Below are 27,019 nucleotides of genomic sequence, written 5' to 3' on the forward strand. Positions count from 1 at the left end.
TTTCAATGCAAATGCCTTTCTGAATCAGGAAGGAGCTTGCACTGAATATTGTCAAACTGAGCAGGCTTTAATACCACCCCCTTCAGTTTGGCTGCGCTTTGAAGTCCCAAAGTTAGGACTCCTAACTTTGACATCATTTGTGCTTTCAGATGCTGGACAGGTGGGTGGCTCAGCTCACCAGTCAAATTTGGCTCCTGAGAGCCAAAAAGGTTCCCCATCTGTATTGTTGTACAGTGCCATTGTCAATGGGTGGGGCAGAGAGGGTCAGGCAGCAAGATTGACACCTCACGGTATGTGATGTTCAAGCCATTCCCATCGCTGGAGGTTTGAGAAATTTTTATGCTGACTCTTATTTCACTTTTTAGGTGCCTCCATGTGTGCAGCATGTATATTATGAAGAATGAAAGCTGGATCTTTATTTCTAACTTCCAAGATATAAGTTTACATTGCTTCTATCTCTTCAGCTCCCGGAGGGACAAGAATCGATGACAATGACAAGACCAAGATGACCAATCACTGTGTGTTTTCCGCAGAAGAAGACCATGATGCCCTCCGACATTATGCTCAGGTTTGACCAATTGGATTTGATGATGAAGTTCTCATGTTGACTTTGTACTATAATACACCAGCTGTTTCTATTGTTCCCTACCAGACCCATAATATCAAATGGCTGCAGCATTAGTTGCTTCTGGCAGTATTTGCCACTGGTGCATTTTGCCAAAATTGAACATCTCTACAGATTTAGGTTTTTATTGGAGTAGCAAATTGCTTGAGGCAGCAGGATTGCATAATTATGAAAGTATTTACCTAAAAGCATTTTGTTGTTCTGGAGTAAAGTTATGCGTGATTGGGAAGTATCCTGTACCATACTTTCAACAACACTTTCTTGTCTTGCTAAATATAGGAAGTGCATTTTTATATGTTATTTTCCTTTTTTTAACACAGATTAATTATGAACGCTGTAGGAACAGTTAGGTTCTACTTCTCATGTTAAAGATGGCTGCTTACCTTTGTATTTTAGGTCTTCAACAAACTCATCAGGAGATATAAATATTTGGAAAAGGCATTTGAAGATGAAATTAAAAAGGTAATATTGCCAACTTGGCGTAGTGGTGGTTAAAGTCTTCCTGTATTATGTTCAGAGTCAGTAGCTGTTTTTTGGCATCACTAGATGCTAAGTTGTGAGGTGGTGACTTCATATTTAATGGTAGGGTTTGTATTTACACACTTTTTCTAGGTAAGACAAGATGGAAAGCCTGTGTGTTGGGGTTGTGTATATGTTGAGGAAATCTCTAAGCAGCACTCATGCAGAATTAGGTGGTGTGGGCCCTTGAACTTGTACACGATAGGATGAGTATTGTATATTTAAGGTATTTTCTCTTTAAGTTATGCAGCTCTCCTTTCCTAACCTTAACTTTACTGTTAATATTGTGATGAGTAATACTGACTCATACACTCTCAGGCACAGAAAGCACTTTATGCTCGTTCAAGCAGCTATTTTTCCTTTCCACCTCCATCCTCTGGGAACTCTTGATTGTTAATGGTGTTTTAGCACAGTTGTGACAAACTGTGCTCTGTTTATTTTAACATATCAGGCTGGGAGCTTATTTGAGGCTTTGTGTACTGCAGTAATAAGTAAGGTTCTGCATTAAAGGGTGTGCACATATGGTGCCCACTGCATACCACACCTAGGACTCATCTACACTCATTGTTTTTAATGCTAAGAATGAGTTTAAAAGGGGTTATGATAATCATATAGCCATATGATGTTCTTTTAAATGTAACACCAGAGGGTGCTGCAAAGCTCTCCCCATCAAATAAGTGGGTGGACCATGTAGAAATCAAATATATTTATTGCGGTCCATAGACTCACAAAACAGTTTCAGAATAAGATACCGTTAAAACAACAGGTGAAAGTGTCCAGTCATTTTGCTATGCCTAGAGCATGATGGTCTTTGTTTCTTGCCATGGTCAGTGTAATATCATTTGACCTATCCTCCAGAAGGTATTTAATATGGGAGGCATCGGATTTTCATGGCAAATTTGCTAGTAAGGGTTTGATCAGATGATCCCTTGCTTGCTCATACTGCCCACAAGGCAGTAGGATATGGTTCATGCAGTCGACGTCCTGAGAACATAAACAAAACCTATTCTGGTAGGGGATGCTTCTCAGTCTACCATTTAGCACTTACGATGGAAATACATTTAATCTAGCTTTGGTAAATAAATGCCGATAGGTGGGTACGGACAAATTCCTAAGATATGAGGCTAACTGAAAGTTGTGCCCGTATTGGATTCCAGCTGCAATCGGGCCACAGATTACATTGGATCTGGATCACAGGTTGCTATTTGAGATGTCCCAAAGTCTTTGCCTCAGGGATACAAGGGCGGTATCATAGCCCAGTTGATACAAAAGGATAGTAAAAGTCCAGTTGAGGTGGCTTTTCTGGCCATAGTTTTCAGCCATGCGCTGATAAACTCCTCGTTGGTTAGATGTACAAGTTATCCCTTCCACAGGCCAAATACTGAGATCTTAAGCCAGTATTTCAAGGCAGCCCACCAAGCTTTGGTGGAAAGTGGGCATTCACCTGCTTCCAGAAATAAGATTGGATTTGGGACACAATTTGGGACCTGTAGTAAGGACCAGAGAAACTTTGCCTGGAACCCATCTAACTTAGGAAATAAGCTGTTGTACCAGACGTTTGAAGCATAGAGAAGTTGGGAGACAGATTTTGCATTAAAAACCCTTATGGCTGATGGAACATAATGGGTGGACCATGTAGAAAAGGAAGTGAAGGAGAAACCAGGTGCCATTACATTTTAGATGATAACAAAAATATCATTCTAAGAACGTTTAAAGAGTATGTATAGATCCAGCCCTAGGCAACTAAGATCATGCCATAATGTGATCCACGGAAGGAAAAGAAATATGGCTATCCCAATAACATATACGTACGTGTGTTCAGTTTGACCAACATTAATTAAATGATCTGGATTACAGTGTTCCTTTTGATTATGTGTTTATGTCTTACTCCTCCTCCTGTTACTTCACTGTAGCTCACTCCATGGTATGACTTCCACATCTCTCCATTTACATTCCGTAAAGTAGGTTATTGCCTCTGGAAGCTCACAACATAATAAATTAGTTAAGCCATGCTCTGGAAGGCATACATGTAACGCCTTTAGAGGGTGTTTGGCTTCTTTCAGTTTGTTTCAGAGGGCTGTAGCTTCCTAGGGGAGCACATCCTTTGTGTGCAAAAGGTTCAATCACTGGTATTTCCATCTTCTTCCTGAAACCCTGGAGAGCCACTGCCAGTCACTGTAGGCAGTGTGTAGAGTTCATTGATTGTTCCATCAGTGCAATGATTTCTTCTTACTCAGAGGAACTGTCTCCCTCTTTCCTCCATGCACCCACTAAATCTATTCTATGCAAAGAAATTGCAGTAACATAGGAAATTACGTTGGTCCATCTTTTCTGGTATTGTCTACAGTGACCGGCTCTTCAGGATCTGAAGCAAGAAGATACTCCCAATTGTACCTGGAGATGTTGAGGATTGAACCTTAGACCTTTTACATGGAAAACATGCCCTACCCCTACGCTACAGCCACAGCCTTTCTCCAAAAGACAAATCAGCTTCCACTCAGGCATTCTAGTTAATTCTTCTTTCATGGAACTTAAGGTGGTATACATGTGGTTCCAAGGCTGCATCCCATCTAGGCACTGACTCTTCTTCTTCTTCTTTGGCGATCCCTCATAGCTGAGTAAGATTATCGTCCATAAACATGGTTTTAACAGTGAGTCTGTAAGTGACTGTGGAGTCCAATTCTGGATCCACACGTCTTTCCACAGTGGAGACATAGGTTTCTGGACGGGAGTTGATCACGGTGAGGGTTTGCCAAACATGCCTTCCTCTTAGCTGGTTTCTCCTTATGGCCCTGAGTTCGTGCTTCTTCAAAGTCCACAACACCTTTGGCAAAGACTGTTCTCCAATTGTTGCGCTCGCAGGCCAGTGTTTCCCAATTGTTGGTGTTTATACTACATTTTTTTTAGATTTGCCTTGAGAGAGTCTTTAAGCCTCTTTTGTTGACCACAAACATTACGCTTTCTATTCTTAAGTTCAGAATAGAGTAGTTGCTTTGGAAGACGATAATCAGGCATCTGCACAACATGACTGGTCCAACAAAGTTCATGTTGAAGAATCATTGCTTTGACAATGACATTGGTGATCATTGCTTCCTCCAGTACACTGACATTAGTTTGCCTGTCTTCCCAAGTGATGTGTCAAATTTTTGGAGACACCGTTGATGGCTAGACCCAGACGTGCTTTAGCTCTAGCAAGGTGGTGGCCTCATTAACCTTCAGATCATACCCTGTGAGATCCTAGCAATAGAAAGAGTGCTTTGATTAATCAGCTACTCAATACTCCTGCTGCAAAAAAGGAGGAGTTTATGTGCTGCACTGGGGCACATCAGGCATGCTGATTTCCCCTAAAACCATACTCCCTTCATGTAGTACACGTAGTTATACCAGTGATTTTCTACCGGCTCACAAATTGGAGTCCTGTGGGTGGCAGGTCAGTGTTATTCGGAAACTCTCCAGTGTTCTCTGACCTCCCCTACAGTGCCGGAAACTAAAAGTGTAATAGTGATAGGCAGGGAAGAGTTCTGAATGCAATCAGTGCCTCAAGTTGCTGGCAGTAATAACAACTTGAAGCTGAACATTGATGGTTTCTAAGTGGGTTAATTAGAATTGGAAATTTTCCCCATAAGCTAATTCAGGCAATGCTTAACAGTTGAGTAAGGGACAAATAACACCTTTTGAACAAAGGAAAATGATATCCCATGAAATTACAAATGTGCTCCAGGGTGGTCTGAAGCCAGAAACACAGGCCTTGTTTCTGCCTCGCTGCTTATCTTTGTGGCAAACAGAGTGGCATGCTACCTCGCCTCTTTGTCAAGTGTGTCTGTGTTTTCCCAGCTTCTGCATTATTTTTATTTATTTTTTTGCAACCCGTAAGCAATTATGGAAAGGCACATTAAACAGTTGGATAAATCTGCCACATGCACTTTGCAATGCCATTCCAAATCATTTTTGTTCATTGTGTTGATTCCCTCTGAGCCACTTGGATTCTGACCAAGTATGGGAAGCACTGGAGGATGAGGTTTCAGAATGGGAGGAAGGGGGAAGAAAGAGACTGTGCAGCAGAGCCCTCTTGATGAAACAGCCCGTCCCCAGATGTGCCTGGATCCATTGATGAGGCAGGAGACCCATGGCCGTCATCATTGGCCGCACTGGCTGGTGATGGTGGAAGTTGAAATTCAACAACATCTGGAGGGCTGCAGGTTCCCCATTCCTGATCTATAAGAAGATTGTCTGCTAGAGGTGGGAAAGCACCTTCATATTTACTAGGAACCTTTTAAAAGTTATCTGCATCTCATTCTGTATGGAGAAGGGGTTTCTCGCTCTGGGTGCTTTCCATACACTCAAAGATGCTAATATTTGGTTCATCGCTAGGGGGTTCCAGGCCCTTTTCTTTTTCCCTTTGTCCTTCTCACAACATTCCCTTTCCTAGGCTAAATGGCACCCATCAGTACTGTGTATTTCAAGCCCTTATTCACAGAGAAGCTTGGTTTTTTCTTGTCCACAGTCATCTTATTTTCAAACCTATTTTGTTCAAAGACTACGCTGACACTCGAGATGTTTGCTTTCAATTTTTCTTTTTAAACCGAACATTCAGGTTTCCAGGCAATTGGCAAAAAAACACACACACAAAAAGCTCGTTAGTGATTTTCCTTTCAGCTCAAGCTATTCAGGGTTAGATTTTGTTTGTTTATTTATTTCTGGTATCTCTTACGAGCTATTCACCCTCAGGTCCCAAAGTGGGTTACGTAAACTAAAAGTGCAATCACAAAATCATGAATGTCAGTGAACAAAAGCATAAAACAGCAGCTGTAAAGCAAAAAGCTGTGAACTGCCCTGAGACCTCTGGATATAGGGCGGTATATAAATTCTAATAATAATAATAATAATAATAATAATAATAATAATAATAATACCACAAATTACAACTAACACCATTTAAAGGGAGCAGAACTTACAAATTCAAACTTGCAGACCCTCAAGGTGTCTCTATTTTCCAGGGACATCCCTGATTTAGAGAAGCCATCCCAGTTTCTGATTTGATCCCGGAATGTCCCGCTTTTCCTTAGGATGTCCTTATTTTCACCGGAGAAATGTTGGAGGGAATGGAGTTATCTGACCCCCGAGCAGCCTAAAGGTAATCCTGTACAGTGATACCTTGGGTTAAGAACTTAATTCATTCCAGAGGTCCATTCTTAACCTGAAACTGTTCTTAACCTGAGGTACCACTTTGGCTAATGGGGCCTCTTGTTGCCGCTGCGCTGCTGGTGTGTGATTTCTGTTCTCATCTTGAGGTAAAGTTCTTAACCCGAGGTACTATTTCTGGGTTAGCAGAGTCTGTAACCTGAAGCGTCTCCAACCCGAGGTACCACTGTATAGTACAGAGAAGTTTTCTAAAAAAAGTCTTAATGTTTTATTATCCTTTTACATATGTTGGAAGCTGCCCAGAGTGGCTGGGGCAACCCAGTGAGATGTGTGGGGTATAAATAGTAAAATTATCATTATGGAATGGGACGTCCCATACCTTCCAACATTTCTCCAATGAAAATGCAACCCTTCATGGAAGCCCCAATTCCTAGCTATGCAGAGGCTGCTTGTGGGTAATTGAGAGAAAGGCACATACTGATAAGCAAAAGGATTGTTTCCTTTTTACTGACATCAATCATAAGTCAGGCCTGTTTTTAGGCCCCTGGCTCTGACCCACTGGTAAGCATTTCAGAACCTTAGGCAAAGTTTTGAGAAATGATATTTATAGGATTGCCAGTCACACCACTAGATCTGTGCAGAAAAAGGCACTCCATGCTGGTGTGTGTTGAAGTGGGGTGGCATAATAGTTTCATTGTTTCAAAAACTCTGTCTCTTTCTTGTTTTACAGCTCCTGTTGTTCCTTAAAGCCTTTTCTGAAACAGAGCAGACAAAGCTGGCAATGCTCACTGGAATCTTGCTAGCCAACGGGACACTTCCTGCGACCATTTTAACAAGCCTTTTCACTGACAACATTGTCAAAGAAGGTAATTTTCTTTTTTCCTTACCTTCTCTTGGATTAGGTTGGATTCATCGTTTTCCAACACCAGGGACCTGAGGCCATAGAATGCTCTCGCTCGAAAAGCTCTTCTTCCGTGGCCTAATTTTCTAAATGCCTTGAGATATGAGCAGCTTATTCTGTCATGCATTTAGAAATTAAGATGGTTTTGATATTCATTGTGCTAATTTTTTTACGATCGGTAAATATTGCCTTCATGGGATTTTTTTTGGTATTCAAACTCTCACCTTGTTCACAACAAACAAATGGCATTTTTGCACCTTTTTTACATGCAAAAAGAGATGTCTCATGAGTAGAGGAAAAGTAAGGAAATGGATATTTCAAAGGAGCAGCCTTTAATGCCTTATTTTTTAAAAAAATAATTTTTATTAATTTTCCAATTTTAACAACGAAACAACACCAAACAATACAAACAACAACAAACATAAACACATACATACATTTTTGCTTTCTTAACCTCATTTTCATAAGCCTCTTTTCTCGGACTTCCCCATACCTTCCCCTTTTTGCATCCTAATTTCAAAATTTTTCAGCAACCCTTTTAGCCAATTATAGTTTAACTTATTCTCCTTTCAATTACACTTTAAATCAAAAGATATATATAGCTGTAATTATACATCTTCCTTTCCCTTAACACTTTAACACTCCTCAATTTTATAGCAATTTTTAAGATATGCTTTAAACTTCTTCCAGTCTTCCTCCACAGTCTCTTTCTCTTGGTCACGGATTCTGCCGGTCATTTCTGCCAATCCCATAAAGTCAATCACTTTTGCCTGCCACTCTTCCAGCGTGGGTAACTCTTGTGTCTTCCAATACTTTGCTAGAAGGATCCTTGCTGCCGTTGTGGCGTACATAAAAAAGATCTTATGCCTCCTTGACACCAATTGGCCGACCATACCCAAAAGAAATGCCTCTGGTTTCTTATGAAAAGTACATTTAAGTACTTTCTTAATTTCATTATAAATCAGTTCCCAGAAGGCCTTAATCTTTGGGCAGGTCCACCAAAGGTGAAAAAAGGTACCTTCGGTCTCATTACATTTCCAACATTTATTATTGGGCAAGTGATAAATCTTCGCAAGCTTAGCTGGGGTCATGTACCACCTGTAAATCATTTTCATAATGTTTTCTCTTAAGGCATTACAAGCCGTGAATTTAATACTTGTGGTCCACAACTGTTCCCAGTCAGCAAACATAATATCATGACCTACGTCCTGTGCCCATCTAATCATGGCTGATTTAACTGTCTCATCAATTGTATTCCACTTCAACAGCAAGTTATACATCCTTGATAAATTTTTCGTATTGGGTTCTAACAATTCAGTTTCTAATTTCGATTTTTCCACCTGGAATCCAATTTTCCTGTCTTGTTTAAAGGCCTCCATTATTTGAAAATAATGGAGCCAATCTCGTACCTTGGACTTTATCTTCTCAAAGCTCTGTAATTTAAATTCACCACTTTCTAGTTCCAAAATCTCAGAATATTTTGGCCAATTAGTTCTCATATTAAGTTTCTTCACCTCTTTAGCTTCCATTGGTGATAGCCACCTGGGAGTTTTGTTTTCCAACAAATCCTTATACCGAATCCAAACATTATATAGTGCTTTCCTGACAATATGGTTTTTGAAACCCTTGTGCACTTTAACCTTGTCATACCAGATATATGCATGCATATATCAGCCTTTAATGCCTTAGCCTAAGGCTCAAACTATATTACAGTATCTGTGTATTTTAATACCATGCTTAGAACTGGCCACATTACCCCCTTTCTTATTAAAAAATGGGTGGGGACACATGGGCAACATAGATCAGGGCTACAGGGGAAGAGAGGGTTTAACCCAGTGGTGTCCAATTTTTTTTCCAAAGAGGGCCAGATTTGATGAAGTGAAGGGCCATGGGGGCCACCCAAAGAGCCAACCAAAGCTCTTGACATTTTTTTAAGGATTGAAGTTGTTGAGCTTCTTTTAGGATTGAAGTTGTTGAGGATTTTACCCCAGGAAGTAAACTGCCACAGGGGCTGGATTAGGCCCCCGAAATGGACTTTGGACATGCCTGGCTTAATCTTTCCCTGCTTGCTGATTGTTCCATAAGAATTCATGCTTCTCCCTGAAGACTTTTAGGGGCAAATAGCATCTTTTAAAGGGGTGATTTTGAGCAGCAGAACAGCATTGATGCAGGGTAGAATTCTACTGCCCATGTGCCAAAGTGCCCCTCTGATATGTAATGGGAGGGAGTTTGAAAGGGTAGCTGCAGCCACACTAATGACTCAGACCTCCTATGAGATAGTATCTGCAGACGGCATGATCCTGCAGGGATCAGTTGGATATTGCTAGAAAGCTCTGATCTTTGGCCTGTCCTTTTCTCAGTGGAGCCACAACTGAGCTACTCAAATAACTTGCTGTCATACTGATTTGTCCCCATTCACTTTGAAGACAGGATTGATCTGAAGCGAAGCTTCCTGGTGCACAAAATAGAAACCTAGCATGACTGTTTGGACCCAAGTTTCTGCTCGGTGTGTTAATGATTTCAAAGCTGATGGTAGATGGAAAATCACTTGGGCATGTGCAGAAGAGATTGGTTTGCATATGTTCCACTGACTGCTGTGAGGTGTTTATACCTCCTTCCTGCTCCCCAGTGTCTGGGGTTGAGTGCATTCATTTCATTGTGGATGTGGGAGGGAATGGGGCTACAACTAAAAACTTCTGGTATCATTAGTCTTGCACCCTGTTCCTAAGCAGGGTGACTTGGAAATTGATTTCTGCATGTGCGCATAGGACCTTAGACTTAATACCATGTGCAGGCATGATTGCAGTGTGAGGTATTCAGCTAAATGAAAAGCCACTTCCAGTTTAAAGAACCAAAATAAAGCATTGCAATCTCAGTATAGCTTTTTGTTGTGCTTCGTGCCACTTTTGTATATAGAAAAGATTCAAAGTACGGCATAATAGCGAAGTTCATTTTAGTCATTCTCAACAGATGATATCCATGGTAACTCAACTGCTTGTAGCGACATTTGCCCAAATAAGACAAACCGTTCTCTTTCCTTTTCCTCATTGTGTTCTGGAATAAGAGACATTTGGCCACCCAAATATTTAGGGTTGCCTCCAGACTGTCGGTATTCTGCGGGAGAGATTCAAGCAAAGACCAGAAATGTAGGTTTGTGCAATTAAAGCGCTCTGTTGCCCTAGAGGAAGGGGAAAACACTTTTGAAAAAGAAACAGGCATTTTCTTTTTCTAAAAGAGCTTAGGAACGTGAGTGGGGAATGCAAAGTGAGAGATGAATAAATGATTAATGGGAACATATATAACACCACACAAGCAAATCAGGATGAATTTGTGGTGAATGCTCATTGTCGTATAACCTCCCTGCAAAGAATAAAAATAAATGCTCAATAAAGGCCTGACTTAGTCTAGCCTTGGTACAAAATGCAGCAGCCAAGATTGCTGGCAGGGGTTGCATTTAGATCTCGTATAACCTCTAGTTCAACACACCTGTTTGGTTTGCCTGTTCACTTCCTGGCCTAATTCAAGGTGCTCACCTTGGTGTTTAAAGCCCTAAATGACTCGGGCTCCAAATACCTGAAAGACCACACCCTTCACTTCAGACCATCTTGGGCACTAAGATCAATGGAGGGTGCCCATTTGGTAGTTCCACCACTCTCAGAAGTTTGATGGGTGGTGGTCTGGGAGAGTGCATTCTCCATGACAGCTCTCAAGCTGTGGAACTCCATCTCCACAGAGGTGCACCTACATTCTTGTCTTATGTAATGTAGTCCTGTGTAACTATAGAGGTATGGAACCCCCTAGGCTGCAGGCCGAATTAGGCCTGGCAGGCCTCCCCATTTGTCCTGAATCACCCAGCTTTTCAACTGAGTTAGACCATTTGTTCCACTTAGCTCAGTATTATCTACAATGACTGGCAATGGCTCTCTAGGGTTTCAGATGGATCTCTCCCAGTCGTATCTACCTAGGTCCCTCTGCATGCAAAGCAAATGCTTTCTCCAGAGCTATACACTCTTTCCCCATCTGGAAGGAGCCTGCTGTTTCTTGCCCCATCCCCTTTTAGATTTTCTCTACTCCCGCTTTCCAGTAAAAGAGGTTTATGTGCCCTAATTAGCCCATTTTACACCTCCTTTCTAGCTTTTCTTATCTTTATTGCTCAGTTTCCCTCCTCTGAAATGCAACTCTGGCAAGAATTCCTTTTTAAAAAAATGGAGACCACTTCTCCCTCCTTACACCACTCTTTAAACCTCCAAGATGCCTTCAGAAGCACCTCTCAGAGTGCTCTCTTTCCCTTTGCTTTGAAAAGGGCTTCTGAAGTCCAGGCCATCAGCTGGTCAGGTCCTCAAAAGCACAGGGTAAAGGAGCACTTTGAAATGGGGCTTCTGAGCTGGAAAGGTTCCCTACTGCTGCTGTAGACGGTGTAAGATGTAGACCTATCTCTTGAATTACAATATGGACAGATATATCCAAGAGGGCTCAGAAACCTGATTAAAAAGTTTTAGCCGCACTCCTAAACATAGGCAGCAAGAGAGGTATCAAAATCTCCATGGAAACACAGCAGAGGCCCAGCTGGCCTTGCCTTCCAGCCCTGTGTTGCCTACATTCCCGACATTACGGTTTTAGTAGGTACACGCGGCAGGTAGCTGTAATAGAGTTCCATAAATCTGTGAAGCAGCTTCTCATTGGTATAACTTCTGCCTGCAATCTGTGTCAGTCCCATCAATAATATTATTGCTTCAGATTCAATGATTGTTGCAAGATCCTTCTAAATATGACTGTATTAGCAAGATGTACTTTTGAGTACTCCCGCTTCTCTTCTAGGTATTGCAGCCTCTTTTGCTGTCAAATTGTTTAAAGCATGGATGCTCGAGAAGGATGCCAATTCAGTCACCTCCGCTTTAAGAAAAGCTAACTTAGACAAGAGGTTGCTAGTAAGTATTTCCTTTCCTAATGTTTGCCTGAGGCATTGCGAAATGGATGTAAGATCTCCAACTGTGTATACAGGTTGGATCCTGCCTTAGGAAATACAATTGATGACTTCAGTACTGTAATGATTCATACCCTACAAACCATAGGTGCCAGCTATAGGGGGTCCTGGACACTTACAAAGTTTTTTTGGGGTGCTCAGCACCCACAATGTGGGCTCCGCAATGCAACTTCCGGTATCTACCGAAAGTCGCGTTGGGCCCCCAAGGCCAAGTACAAGACTGTAGTCATGTCAGAAGTCTCGCGAGGCCTTGAACATGATCTCCAAGGCTACAGAAGGCCTCAGAGATCATGTCCGAGGCCCTGCCAGGCCTCAGAAGCACTGCTGCAGCACGTTGATGTAACATCACGTCATGACATCACAACATCATGTTACATCATGGGTGCCATTGAGCATCCATAACTTGGGGGCCAGGTTGGCATCCCTGCTACAAACAGACAAGAGGGTTGAAGACTGACTTGAAAACAGCTTTATTCTCCAGAGCCTCTAATGCAAGCCACTGTAATGACAACTAGGCCTTTGGAACTGCCTAGGTCATGTGACTCAAATAATCAACTTCTTAATACTAAGGGAATATCTCAAAATTGTAAACTGCCTTTGCAAAGACTACACTTTTAAAAACAAAAACAAAGAAACCCCCACCTTCCTATATTCAGTTCTTGCCTTTTGACCATGGTGAGGAAAAGAACTATGGGAAGCATCCGTGCTTGGTGCAGATTCTGCTTTCTGATGTGAGAAGGCATGGAGAGAACCACAGGAGATGCCACCTTGCCTTTGTGCAACCATGCTCCATGGTGTCATTTTGAATGCCTTTTCATCATGAGGATGGGAAGTGCAACACGTCCAAAGGGCTCCTAGCCAGAACTGCACACTGTCACCTCCGACTGTGTACTTAGCTAAGTCTCTTCTTTTTAAACCAATCTCATTCCTTTGGGTGATTTTAAGGAAATGTGCAATCTCTGGAGCCTTGCAAGGAGCTACCAGGAATGCTTTGCCACTTACATGCACAGATCCATTTGCCGACTAGGTACAGTCATATCTCGGGTTGCGAACGTGATCTGTGCAGGAGGCACGTTCACAACCCGCAGTGTTCGCAGCCTGAAGTGCTGCGTCTGCACATGTGCGTGATGCGATTTGGCGCTTCTGTGCATGTGTGTAACATCATTTTGTGCTTTTGCACATGCACAAGCACCAAAACCTGGAAGTAACCTGTTCTGGTACTTCCAGGTTCGGCACAGTCCACAACCCGAAAACGCGCAACCCACAGCGTTCATAACCCGAGATATGACTGTAGTAAATGGCCTCCTTGCACCGTTTCTGCTTTTTTGCAAGTTACTAAGAAGAGGTTCTGCATTTCTCTTTTGTATAAATATCCTTGCCTTACGTCTACATCTATTTTACGTGGTTTTGCAAAAAGTAAGTGAATTTCTTCCTCCTTCCAGGAACTGTTTCCACCCAATCGGCAGAATGTGGAACATTTTGCCAAGTATTTCACTGATGCTGGCCTTAAGGAGTTGTCAGATTTCCTCCGGGTCCAGCAGTCGCTGGGGACTCGGAAAGAACTACAAAAAGAGCTTCAGGAGCGCCTTTCTCAGGAATGCCCAATTAAAGAGGTGGGGAAAGCTTTTCAAACTAGAACAAACAAAGGGGGGGGGATTAAAAGAATGCTGATTGCAAAAGAGGATGCAATACTGAGTTATTAAGAAAGGGATAGCTACCTGGTGTGCCTATTAAAAATATATTCTGTAAGTGCATGCATCAGATAGGGGCTGATGGGAGTTGTGATTCAAAAAATTGGAGGTCACTAGTTTGGCAAAGACTGCGGCAAACTTTGTGTGTGTGAGAGAGAAGCACTTTCTGAATTCAGAATGCAGACTTTGGAAGTGGCTAGAAACATTTTAGGTGCTTCTTTTAGCTGCTTGACTCTGTGGGAAGGTGTGTTGTCACATATAGAAGCAGCTGTTGATGCTGAGCCGTTGTCAAGAGAGCATCATTGCTTACTGTGGCATGAGAATTGTCAGTTTGCATTTCTTAGTGCAGAAAGTATTGATCTGATGTGTAGACAGGGTACTGGAAACTTCTTTGTGTGAAAAAAACAAGCAGAAGGTTCATGACGTTTGGGTTATTCCTTGAGAGAAGCCGAGTACAGCTGGCTTAAACCAGTTCTGTTATCTCTTTCTGTCAAGGTCATGCTGACTATAAAAGTAAGGCCAGAAGGAACCTGGTTTTCACACTTTCTCTTTCTGTCTCTCTTTCCTTCTGGTGTGGTGTTTTGTACATAGTATGCTTAAAGTGTTAAGGTTTAGTCCAGGCATAGGCAAACTCCGGCCCTCCAGATGTTTGGGACTACAGTTCCCATCTTCCCTGACCACTGGTCCTGTTAGCTAGGGATGAGGGGAATTATAATCCCAAACATCTGGAGGGCCGGAGTATGCCTATGCCTGGTTTAGTCTTATTATAAGTTATTGTAAGTTTAAGTTTGAAGTCTGCTGCAACTGAATTTCTTATGGACAGTGCCAATCCTGAATGTATTGGATTTGTGACCATTATGCTCATTTGCCTTCTGCAGCAGTAAAGCTCTGCTGGATGAAGTACAATTGCCTCTGGTCTATTTTGGGGAAAATCCTGCAACGTGTTTAAGTCTTTACTCTGCTAACTAAACATCGGGAGTTCTGCTCTGGAACGGTATTCAGAGGAATTTCATGACAAGAACAATAGCAACATTTTATTATAGCCCACCTTGTAGGCTGGCACTGCTCTGGTTGAGCAGAAAGCAGTACAGCCGCCTTGGCCTTGCCAAATGGAACAGTTTTTTGGGAGAAGTGCTGCTTGCTGTTATTTTTCTAGTGTGGTGGCTGTCCTCTAGTGGCTGCCAGGAGAATTATTTTTACTCCCCATATGGTGTGTTGACAGTATCCTAGTACAAATGCTCACTTGTGGCATGGAGTGAAGTGCAGTGCACCCTCTTTAAAATTTATACTCTTGAATGAATCCCTGGCCTGAGTGTTCTCGCTAAACATTGGCATTTGAAGCAAATCAGCAACTCATATTAAATATAAGACATATTTTCTTTTATTACTCATCCAGCCCTGCAAATAAAATCATTGGGAGGGAGTTTTGCAGCAGACAGGAGGTGTGACTTAAGAGAACGGCTTCAGTTTCTTCTTCTTTTTTTAAAAAAATAAAATCTTCCACTGCAGATGGTGCTTTATGTAAAAGAAGAAATGAAGAGGAACGACCTGCCAGAACCGGCTGTGATTGGACTCCTGTGGACCTGCATAATGAACGCTGTTGAATGGAACAAGAAAGAAGAGCTGGTCGCGGAGCAAGCACTGAAACATCTGAAGGTGTGCAAGTGATGGCTGGCTTGTACAGTAAGAACGGAGGGTTGGATCCCTTTTTGTGCAGCAGTCCCAGCACATGTGTGTGCATGGCTGTCAAAGACAGGAGATGCGCATCCAATAGAAAGCTTGCTTTGCATTGACAAGGAAGGCTAGCATTATGCGCTGGTCGCAGTGTTAGATCTCATCCTCTCAAAGCCTGCAGGCCTATTCAAAATAGGAGGAGCATGGAGAGCTCCCAGGTTTATTCACTCAAGGCTCTATGAGAGCAGCTCATTGTAAATCAGTTTACTGGATAACTGCAGGCATGCAACGGACAGGTTATCCAGAGTGAATATCCCACTGGTGTGTTTTGCAGATGATAATAATCTGCATGCCCACACCCTTAAAAGAATATCCTGGGGAGTGGTGGTGGTTGTTGTTTTGCAGCAAAACATAACACTCTCTTCTGTATTAGCCTATGAAAGAATAACTTAATTTCTTCTCTGGTTGTTTTAGCAATATGCACCTTTACTGGCTGTATTCAGCACCCAGGGCCAATCAGAGCTGATCCTTCTCCAGAAGGTTCAGGAGTACTGTTATGATAACATCCACTTTATGAAAGCCTTTCAGAAGATTGTGGTGCTCTTTTATAAAGGTATTTGACCATACCTCTTTCCTTCCTCCCTTCCTTCCTTTTTCCATTATTCAATTTACATAAAATGTTTAAAGAGGGTTCCGAGTTAAAACATCAGGACTCCAATAGGGTTAGCATGAGGCACATGAAAGGATGTGTCCGGTGCCTGTTTTTCTCTTTATGTTCTATAAAAGCTGAATGTGCCAGGATTGTGCTGCTAAGTTGCGGGCTGGCCTGCATCTTCCTGCCCTGTGAATTGCTGCAGCTCCAGTGTTATTGTGCTGTAATACTTCCCATTTAAGAGATGTCTGGTGATACTGCTTTAGCTTGCAGTGCAATGAAATACAGGCGCATTTAAACCTGGAACGTGTCCTCTGGAATTGTTACATAGGAACACAAGAAGCTGCCTTATACTGGGCTGGGCCGGCAGCGCATCTCTAGGGTTTCAGAGAGGGTTCTCTCCCAGCCTTAGCCGGAGATGTCAGAAATCAAACATGGGACCTTCTGCGTGCAGGGTGGTTGCTCTTCATCTGACCCACAGTCTTGCCCCTTCCAGAAGGAGCCTGCTGTTTCTTGCTGCATCCTCTTCAACTTCACGTGTTCCCGCTTTCCAGTAAAGGAGAGTTGTGTGCCCTAATTTGCCCCCTTCTTTTGCATTTCCTTGTTAGCTTCCCTCCCCCCCCCTCTTTATTGCTCAGTTTAAGGAGCCGTGCAGGATGTGAGAAGCAATTTTCATTTGATGATCTATGCTCCATTCACATGATAGGCTTCCTGGAGGCAAGGAGAGCCATCCCATGAGTTGCCTTGAGGGCTGCAGAAGGCCAGAAGCAGGCTTTGGGGAGGGTTTGTAATCGGTAGCTTGGGGCTGTCGACTCTTAACTGGTGGCTGAGCATCTCTTCAATTGTGTCTCTACTGAAAGCGCTTGAAAGCTAAACACAGATCCTACACCTTAACAGACTCTAAATAGCTTTCCTTGGAAATTTCAATTAACAGCACATCTCTCATTCTATCTCTTTGTTCAGGAAGATCCAGGAAGGCACTTCCAATTCTTTAGCTAAGCTGTCAAATCCCCACCCCTCCATTTTCCCTTTATATAAGGGAATGGGTCTGTGGCTTGTTGTCATAGAGACTATCTGTCTTTCTTTTGCAAGGTGTTAAGAGTATAGTATGACATTGTTGCTATAAATAGTGGAAGGAGGTGGAAAAGTCTTCAGCAGGGAAGTTTCATAATGCTCCTTGTTTGCATTGATTGTAGTGCCATAATGACAACAGTAGACCGAGGCATTTGGGTCTGGCAGCTGGAAGTTGTTGAGCCGCCTTCTCACTCACTGATGTAGCTAAAAAAGACAACACTCAAGCAGCCCTTGACAAAATGGAGGGGGAATGAAGACTCTAGTGAGGACAGACACCGGGCCACTTCAAAAGCAATGGTCGCAGCTTGCAAATTCTTCTGAATACCAGTTGTGCTTGGGCTTATGGTCTTCTCAAAGGCATCTTGTGCTTGGGCTTTGCTTATGGTCTTCTCAAAGGCATCTGGTTGGCCATTATGAGAGTAGGAAGCTAGACTAGATGGGCCCTTGGTCAGATCCAGCAGGTTGTTCTCATACTGTAAATATAATGAATGTCCCTCAAGCCTTTGCCAACTTGATGTCCCTTGGACATTTTGGACTACAACTGCTACTATTGTGACTGTGCTGGATGGGGCTGATGGGAGTTGTAGTCCAAAACATCTGGAAGTCACCAAGTTGGCAATGGCTGATGCATATCATCAGCACCAAACCCTGATCCGTAAGGCCACTCCTGCAGAACTACAACTATCCAAAAGATGTCCTTGCATCACATGGTAAACTGCCATGTGTTCGATTTAACTGGAGATATCTTGCCTACTAACCCAGTGCCCCTGACTCTTGTCCACCAGAAATATGATATGAATTAATTTTACGTTCATTTTTTTAAAAAATGATTACATCCCAGATTTGCAAAATAGGAGCTATCTGTTGCCTTGCAGATTCCCCTAAAGGCATTATTTTCTAATGAATAATTTTAGAGTGTTGGTTTGTGCTGTACTTTTGTACTGTTTTATTATTGTTAGCCGCCCTGAGCCCGGCTTCGGCTAGGGAGGGCGGGATATAAATAAAATTTATTATTATTATTATTATGTGTGCGGGCCTTTGCTCCTTGTGTCTATAACAGTCCCCTAGGGCCGAAGGAGTGGGTGGTTAGAATTGGTTCCAGCCACCGGGAATGTCGCCACGAATTGCTTCATGGGCTTTGCTCAGACTGACATCACTTGGGGCAGCAACGGGGGAGCTACACTTCCCACAACTGCTCAGCTAAAATTGCGGCAGCATTTAAAATCTCATCTTAATCATTTTTAATCATAAATAGCTAACTATAAATCCCCCCCTCTGGTGTTCCTTGTACTTCAGAAAGCAACCTAGGGGTATGATTAAGTGCACCCTGTCCTGCATGATTGCTTAATTGAGCAACTCTCTGACAAGAGAATATTATATTTTTGGGGAACTACTGAAGGCATGAATAAATTACAAGTTGTCTTTCTCGAGATTAAAGGAAAATTCAGTTGACCTTTTAATTCACACTGGTGACTCGTTCAGTCTATTTTTCTGTGTTTGTTCAAGGCCTGTTCAAGGTCCCTTCATTCTCTTTTGACTCTTAAGCAGGTTGTGCATAAGGAAGACAGTTCTTTCCCACTTCCATGTGATCCCTGTTTTTTCCTTTTACAAGTTCTGTTTTCTCCTTCAGAAAGCTCTAGCTACCGAAATGGATTCCAGTCCCCGGCAGTGACCAGATGAGGGATCCAAGTCAGTTTTAGCACCTGCCTGCAATTTTTTGCAGTCAGTAGGACTTCAAGCAGTACATAAAATAAGCGCTAAGTGATCTGAACAGAACCCAACACAGAATACTGGTTGACATTTGTCTTGCAGTTAATTACAATGTCCCAGTGGGCATGTGAGATTAGCTGAGAGGCTTCCTAGCCAAGTCAGGAAAACGTGTGTAAAATGGCCTTATTAACTGAAGCTGAATCCGTTCTTCAGGACCTGCAACATTGAAGAGTTTCTGTCCCTGTTTCAGGGACTTCCTCACCAGATGTTGAACCATAACTCCTGTAACCTTTGAGCATCTGAGGTTGATGGGAGCGGGGGTCCGACAACAGCTGCAGAGCCATGGGTTCCTCATCCCAACCCAATACCCCCAAATCATCCTAGGGTAACAACACCCTTTTGCGGTTTGCTGTCTTCTGCTTGAAACCATAAGGCAGCTCTCTGGGTGGCCAGTGCTTTTCAATGCATTGCTATTCCACACACTCCAGAGCTCTCATGAGACAGTGGGAACTCTCACAGGGTCTCATAAGACATGGGAGTGTAGGAGAGGCTGCCTTTGCTGTGGGGGTCTGCTGTGCAAAGAACTGGGATTACTGTTGATTCCAGTTTAAAGCCAATGCATATGATTATTACAGCACAACATAAAACAAATGCGACAAAGCTATTCACAGAATAAGTGCAGCGAGCCTTAAAAGGAACATAAAATCAAGAAACGGCTGTTTAATTAGTTTGTTCTGGGAACAGATGATGTTGGCTTACAGCAGGGCTGGGGAACTTGTGGCCTTCCTGATGCTGTTGGACTCCAACTCCCATCAGTCCCAACCAGCACTGCCAATGGCAAAGGATGATCAGAGTTGGAGTTCAGTAGCATCTGGTGGGCCCAGTCTTCAAGTTACTTCAGTTATACAGAAGTCTGTGCTGTGTCAAATTTGGTAAATCCCATATAAGGATGATGATGTCATTGGATTTTCTCTGCAAGCATCAGTGATTGGCCTCTGCAAACAATAAATGACACATGTGTAAGTTTTCATGTGAGATTCATGAAAAGCCTCATGTGGAAGCTGCTTCTGTGACGGAATTCTGGCAGAGTGTACCAAAGCAGCCCCAGACCTATAGAGTTCCTTACCACAGTCAGTGAAAATTTGACCAGCTTTCTAAAATGGTTGTGGGAATCTATGGAAGATAGATCCCTGCAGGCATTCCCAAACTTGGCCCTCCAGCTGTTTTGGGACTACAATTCCCATCATCTCTGACCACTGGTGCTATTAGCTAGGAGTTGCAGTCGCAAAACAGCTGGAGGGGCAAGTTTGGGGATGCCTGACTTAGAGCATGCAAAGGGCAACCAAAACAGTAAAGGGACTGGGGCAGCTCCCCTTTGAGGATATGTTACAACACTGCAGGATTTTTAATTTTTTTAAAAAGAAAGAAGACTAAGGGGTGATACAATAGAGGTATATAAAATTATGCATGGCCTAAACTAAGTAGGTAGAGAGAAGTTTTTCTCCCTCTCCTAATGCTAGGACCCAGATCAACCATTGGAGATGAATAGTCCCTATAGCTCAGATGTAGAGCTTCAGCCTTGCATGTAAAAGGTTCTGGGTTCAGTCCCTGGCATTTCCAATTAGGGCTAGAGCAGACTTCCTGCCTGGAACTATGGAGAACTGCTGCCAGTCGTTGTAGACGATACTCTCGATGGAGCCAATAGGGTGGCTTGGTATTAGACAATTCCCTACATTCCTAATGTCTAAACTCTGGGACTCACTACCACAAGATGTCATGATGGTCACCAACTTAGGACAGTTGTAAATTAATGAGGCTGCCAGTGGTTACTAGTCATGATGCCTACATTTAATATTATATTTAGTATGAGAGATAGTTCAGTCAATAGAGCGTGAGACTCTTAGTCTGAAGGTCATGATTTTGAGCCCCATATTGGGCAAAAGCTTCCTGCATTGCAGGGGGTTGGACTAGATGATGTTCATGGTCCCACCCAACTCTACGATTCCATGATTTCCTCTCGTTTTGGAGCAGCCTGCCTCTGAATTCTCATGAGTGGGAGAGTGCTGCTGTGCTTCCATTCTGCTTGTGTGAGAACAGAAATGCTGGGCTAGATACAACCTTGGTCAGACCCAGCAGGGCTTTTCTGATGCTCTGTTGCAGCTTACTTTCCATGGCAACCTGAAACAAAAAATCCATGTTTAGACTATAGACACCAGATGGCTCCCACAGAGATGGCCATCTTTGCCCTTGATGTAGAATGAATAGGCAACACCAGGTGGGCAACTGGCCTTTCTCTTGGCGGCATGGCTGATGTGTTGCAGATCGTTAACATTTTAACCAGAAATGGAGGAAGCAATTTTATGTAACGTGAAATTATTTTAAGTGCTTGATCACTGAATACTAGCGGCGCAGTTAAGTCTCCCTTGTTTCTCCGTTTCCAGCTGCAGCCCCTCCTGTCAGGCTTTGCTGACGATTGAAGTGGTGTAGTCACATTAAAGCCCCTTTTTAAAAAAAACACACCAAAAAAGCAGCAGTTTTAGGGTTTGTGTCTGCTAATTCTCTGCCCAGAAACACTTCCTAACTGTATACTCCCTGGTTTTGAATTGCAGCTGATGTCCTAAGCGAAGAAGCCATCCTGAAGTGGTACAAAGAGGCACATGTTGCCAAAGGCAAAAGTGTCTTCCTTGACCAGATGAAGAAGTTCGTTGAGTGGCTACAAAACGCTGAAGAAGGTAAGGTTCTTCTTCTCCTCCTCCTCCTCCTTTTTCTTGGTATATCTGGGATATTAAGGAAACATCTACTTCATTTCACATCGGCCAGGTTCTGCAATGGGATCAAGACTTACATCAGGGGTGAGGAACTTTTTTTCAGCCCAAGGGCCACATTCCCTCATGGACAACTTTCTGGGGGCCACATGCAAGGGGTGGGCAGGTGCAACAGATGTGATTCTTATTTTTGTATTCCAGCCATGCACATCAGAGATATTTTATGCCTGCAACTTTCTATCCAGGAAAGCAAGAGACATTATTGAGAGCTCAGGATATGTTCCAGCCAGACAAAAGACCTGGAGAGGGTGTGTAGGGCTTCAGCCAAAGGAGGAAGGGTCTTGGGAAGAGTCCTGAGGCCTGGAGGGCCACATCTGTGTCATGGAATTCTACTCAATATTGATCCAGACAAGTTAAACAAGTTGCAGGATCCCAAAAAAATAGACCGGAGGCAATTAACATTTCATCCAGCAGAGCTTTACTGCTACTGAAGCAAATGAACATAATGGTCACAAATCCAATATACATTCAGGATTGGCACTGTCCATAAGAAATCCAGTTGCAGCAGACTTAACTTATACTTACAATAACTTATAATAAGACTAAACCTTAACACTACATACCTTCTTGCTTCTTATTATAGTCAGCATGACCTTGACAGAAGAGATAACAGAACCAGTTTAAGCCAGCTGTACTCAACTTCTCTGAAGGAATAACCTAAACATCATGCTTGTTTCTTTCACACAAAGAAGCTTCCAGAACCCTCTTGAATTAATTAGAATAGGAGAGATCTCTAAACATCAGATCAATACTTTCTGCACTAAGAAATGCAAACTGACAATCTGGCCTTTTCCCAACCCTCAGATTGCACTGGTCATCTCCAGCTGGTGGGTTCGTCATGTGTCTGGGCCATTTTTGCACAGTAGTGCAAAACTGAACCTCCCCCAATGTGTGTGAATGTGGCCACACCCACCGACCCAAATACACTTTATGTTGGTTAAATGGCTTGAATCCCATCCCGCCCCCAATTGGGGATTTTAGCTTGTCCCCATTCTAGTCGGGAAAGAATTCTGAAGGAATGGTTCTTTATAAATAAGTTGTTTATTTTGCAGCAGCCTCTGAAAGAAGCTCAGATGACAAACAAGATGTCAGTCAAGTTTGCCCACTACAGTATAGCTTATATATAAAACAGGATACAGTATTGATATGTGATTCAAAAACATTTGTGGGTTTCATGCCACAAATATATATTTATTCGGGGTGAGGGGGCTTCGCCAGGAGCTCATTTATTGGGCACAATTTCAGCTGCGATGCGAAGCACGCTTCTCAGCGATAGCTATGGGGACATTAGCTTTACTCTGTTCCTGAACCAAACGATCAGTGCAGCTCCAATATGTGCAGAGCTCTTCACCAGCATGAGCCGTTCCAATCTTGATTTGTCTCTTGATTTGATCCAGACTCTTATTTTGTCTTAATCAGCACCTCATTGTGTGTTATGGCAAATCACTTGTGAAACGGATGTGGCCCAATTGCCTAGCTAAGGTGGGTGAGTGTGAATCCTACTGGCCAGGCCTTTGCAAACACTTAAAGGGAAAACTGTCCCAGAGCTTTCCACTCTTTTTAAGTTGGCGACACACTTTTTGGGCGTGCATCATTTTGCAACACAGTAGTTTAGTTTTACTAGCAAGGTAAAGGTAAAGGGACCCCTGACCATTAGGTCCAGTTGTGGCCGACTCTGGGGTTGCGGCGCTCATCTCACATTATTGGCCGACGGAGCCGGCGTACAACTTCCGGGTCATGTGGCCAGCATGACTAAGCCGCTTCTGGTGAACCAGAGCAGCGCACGGAAACGCCGTTTACCTTTCCGCCGGAGAGGTACCTATTTATCTACTTGCACTTTGATTCACTTTGATGTGCTTTTGAACTGCTAGGTTGGCAGGAGCAGGGACCAAACGGGAGCTCACCCCATCGCGGGGATTCGAACCGCCGACCTTCCGATCGGCAAGTCCTAGGCTCTGTGGTTTAACCCACAGCGCCACCCGCGTCCCATTTACTAGCAAACCAGAGGTTAAACTAACCTTTTCCCAGCACCGGGAGGAGCACGGGGAGTGTTTGTGCAACACACCTACACACAGGTGTTGTGACACACAGTTTGCATACAAATCTGTGCACATTTGCCAGAGTCACTGGAGTGAAGGTTAGATATGGATTCAAACCCATAGGCAAAACTCCCCTTGCTTTGTCATACGAGTCCTGTTAGAAAGGGAGGGGAGTGACTGGGAGGGAAAAACTCTAATGGAAAATATAATTTTTAAGGCGCCAACTCGACTGTAGAAGCTGAGTTGGACTTTGTAATACAGTCGTTTTTCTGGTTCCAAGAGCTGCTTTCTCCCCCACCTTTCTTCTGATGACCACCCATGGAGAGTTATTTTTGCTTTCTGCAGAAAGTCTTTAAGCAGCTCCCCTTGAAGACTAATCCCATATTAGCTGCACATGAGATTGGCAGGTTATAATTATTAGGACTCAGCTGCTTCCCCTGCAAAATCCAAGCTTATTATTTGCTTTTAGTCCGTTTCTATCAACAATCAAAGGTTGCTGGTTCCCTCCTTTTATTTTATTTTTTACGGCAATGGGCTTACTTGTTGGAATTGATGTGGAGAGTAACAACCTGTGTCAAGATCTTGTAATGATTCCAATAGAAATGTTAGCAAAAAACATTCTGTCCCGAAATGTCAAAGAGCCCTGAAACATTATTTTTAGTTAAAAATATCTTGGGGCTTTCTGCTTCTTTTTTGTATTTTAGCAAACAGCAGGCACCCTGCTTTTCCCCCTTTCCTCTGCAGATATTTCTGTCTTTAATCTGCCTCTAGCAATTTCAGAAAGTGTAGCTGAAATCAGAATAAAGAGAAGGCTCTGGAAAATCAGAATGAATGTGTCAAATACATACATACATACATACATACATACATACATACATACAAGAGAAAGAGAGAGATAATTGGTTTGATACACATTTTGCAATGTGCTTGTGTTGCTGTGAATCAGATACAGTATATTGCTGAGAAGGCTTGCAGGTTGTTGTGGTTGTTGTTGATTATTATTATTATTATTATTATTATTATTACCCTGAGAGTCACTAGCCAAAGCCAGGTGCAAAAGACATATGCTTAGAATTTAAAAAATCTGGCCCAGGGTTTTACCTTGAATACCAGAACTGATCTGTTTCTCTCCCTCCCTCATCCCCAACTACCACACACCCAGCTTCCTTCAGTTCAGCAGCCACACAGTCTAGGGGAGGAATCATTTGGTTGTTACCATTGTTATACAGCCGGGAAGTGGGAGATCCTTGTTGATCCTTGCTTCAAATTGCCTAGAAATCTACCAGCAGATGCTGATCCACCCTGATGCATTGGGAATCTAGGCTCTATCCCAGGCATAGGCAAACTCGGCCCTCCAGCTGTTTTGGGACTACAATTCCCATCATCCCTGACCACTGGTCCTGTTAGCTAGGGATGATGGGAGTTGTAGTCCCAAAACATCTGGAGGGCCAAGTTTGCCTATGCCTGCTCTATCCCTTTGTAGCGTAAGACTGACTTGTTCCATCTCTCGTGCCAGAAAAGCTGCTGCGATTGGGGGTCAAACCTCCATATGGGATGCTGAGGAGCCACTGGGCATGAGAGTGGGGAGACAGCCTTTCATCCCAAGGGCTATGGGAGGGGTCTTGTATCCTTAGCACAGGACTGCTGCAGGACTACAACTCCCATGATCCCTGACTTGCTGGTTGATGGAAGATAGAGCCCAATAACACCTGAAAGTCTACAGATCTCCCACCTCTGCTGCAGTACATTTGCATTTGATTCATTGATTGAGGACTCAGCTACATTAGCCATGTTACAACACTATAACTGCGTTATAAACATGCGGTACCAGATGGCGCTGTAGAGCACAAAACTTTGTCTATGCGACTTTAATAGAGTGTTTTTTTCTTTTGTTATAATGATTTAATTTATGACTTACTTTTCCCCCTGTGTGTAGTAGATCCAGCCTTAAAATAACATTTGAGGCTTGTTAAAGGAATAACTGTATAAATGTTGTCACATGAATTGTTTTTATAGTTGGAGAAAAATCTTCACTTTTCCTCTGCTCTCTCTCCCTCCCTCCCTCTCTCACCTCTCAGAATCCGAATCTGAAGGGGAAGAAAACCAAGATGGCTGAACAAAGCACAAAACGTATTCGCTGTGGCCAGCTGCTTCTTGCGGAATTTTGTACCGTTCAAAGAGACTCTTACTCCAGTGTCATACCGAAATATCTAGGCTAGGCTTTCCTTTTGTTTAGAAGAATAAAATGTTGGAGCCCTGAGACATTAAATGCTGAGACTCTTCCTCTGGCGCCCTGTACACTATTGTAGGCAGAGGCATTCAGCGAGGAAACAACATATAGGAAAACTGAAGTAATATCCTTTAAGGACTCCTTTTTTATTAACAGTCTTCAGGTACTACATATGAACACTTCAGTGTTTCTCCATAGGGATGTTCTGTGCGTGTAGCTCAATATTTGCTTGTGTGTGATTTGACATAATCACATTTTGGGGAAATTAAATGGCTTTTAAAAATCTTACTTTCATGTTTCTGCGCATTTTTCTTTTGCTTCAGAAGTGGGCTTGCATGTGACTAACTACTGCTAACCTTCTGCAGAAGGATTTAATAATAATTTTGCTATTTGCACCCTGCCCATCTGACTGAGTTGTCCCAGCCACTGTGGCAGATGATTTGGAAGGTCCAGTCTACACTTTACCTCAGGCTTTGCCAACCTTGTGCTCTCTGGGTATTTTGGGCTACAACTCCCATCAGCCCTAGCAAGCAGGACCAAGCTGGCTGAGAATGATGGGAGTTGTAGTCCAAGTATCTGTAGGAAACCAGATAGGGAAAGGCTGCTCCCCTGGTGAATGTGGCAAGCTTCTTTCTTGGTGTGACTCTCTCTGCATCATCTTTTTACACCTGTGACAGTCTGCTCTAGGAACATGTGGTGCTGGGTTCGAAACTCTTTGGGTCCTTGCAGGGTTTCCATGAAAAATGTGGGGCGGTTATCTGTTCCAGGAGAGATGAGAACCCTGTGGCCTTCCAAAAGTTTCTGGACTACAACTCACATAATCTGTATCCACTGGCCATGTCGGTTGGGGCTGATGGAACACAGATCCCCTAGTCCGGTGTTACAGCAAAGGGAAAAACAACTTTCCACATGGAAACGTTAATAGCACGTTTACCAACGCTAAAACACCTACA

General features: G+C 43.0%; 1 protein-coding gene across 2 annotated transcripts in view; it reads left to right on the top strand.

The window, feature by feature from the left end:
• Positions 1-26,354, top strand: part of BZW2 (basic leucine zipper and W2 domains 2) — a 45,684-nt gene extending 19,330 nt beyond the window's left edge. For both annotated transcript variants that reach the window (XM_083705343.1, XM_083705344.1), the window contains exons 4-12: positions 465-568; positions 1,022-1,087; positions 7,017-7,152; positions 12,006-12,115; positions 13,614-13,784; positions 15,372-15,518; positions 16,011-16,149; positions 21,582-21,704; positions 25,915-26,354. In XM_083705343.1, the coding sequence (XP_083561469.1) occupies positions 465-568; positions 1,022-1,087; positions 7,017-7,152; positions 12,006-12,115; positions 13,614-13,784; positions 15,372-15,518; positions 16,011-16,149; positions 21,582-21,704; positions 25,915-25,952 (1,034 nt within the window). In that variant the 3' untranslated portion in view covers positions 25,953-26,354. The remainder of the gene's footprint in view (positions 1-464; positions 569-1,021; positions 1,088-7,016; positions 7,153-12,005; positions 12,116-13,613; positions 13,785-15,371; positions 15,519-16,010; positions 16,150-21,581; positions 21,705-25,914) is intronic.
• The last annotated feature ends 665 nt before the right edge of the window (positions 26,355-27,019 follow it).

Source organism: Podarcis gaigeae, assembly GCF_964106915.1.
Source record: "Podarcis gaigeae genome assembly, chromosome: 12".
NCBI classification, from domain to species: domain Eukaryota; kingdom Metazoa; phylum Chordata; class Lepidosauria; order Squamata; family Lacertidae; genus Podarcis; species Podarcis gaigeae.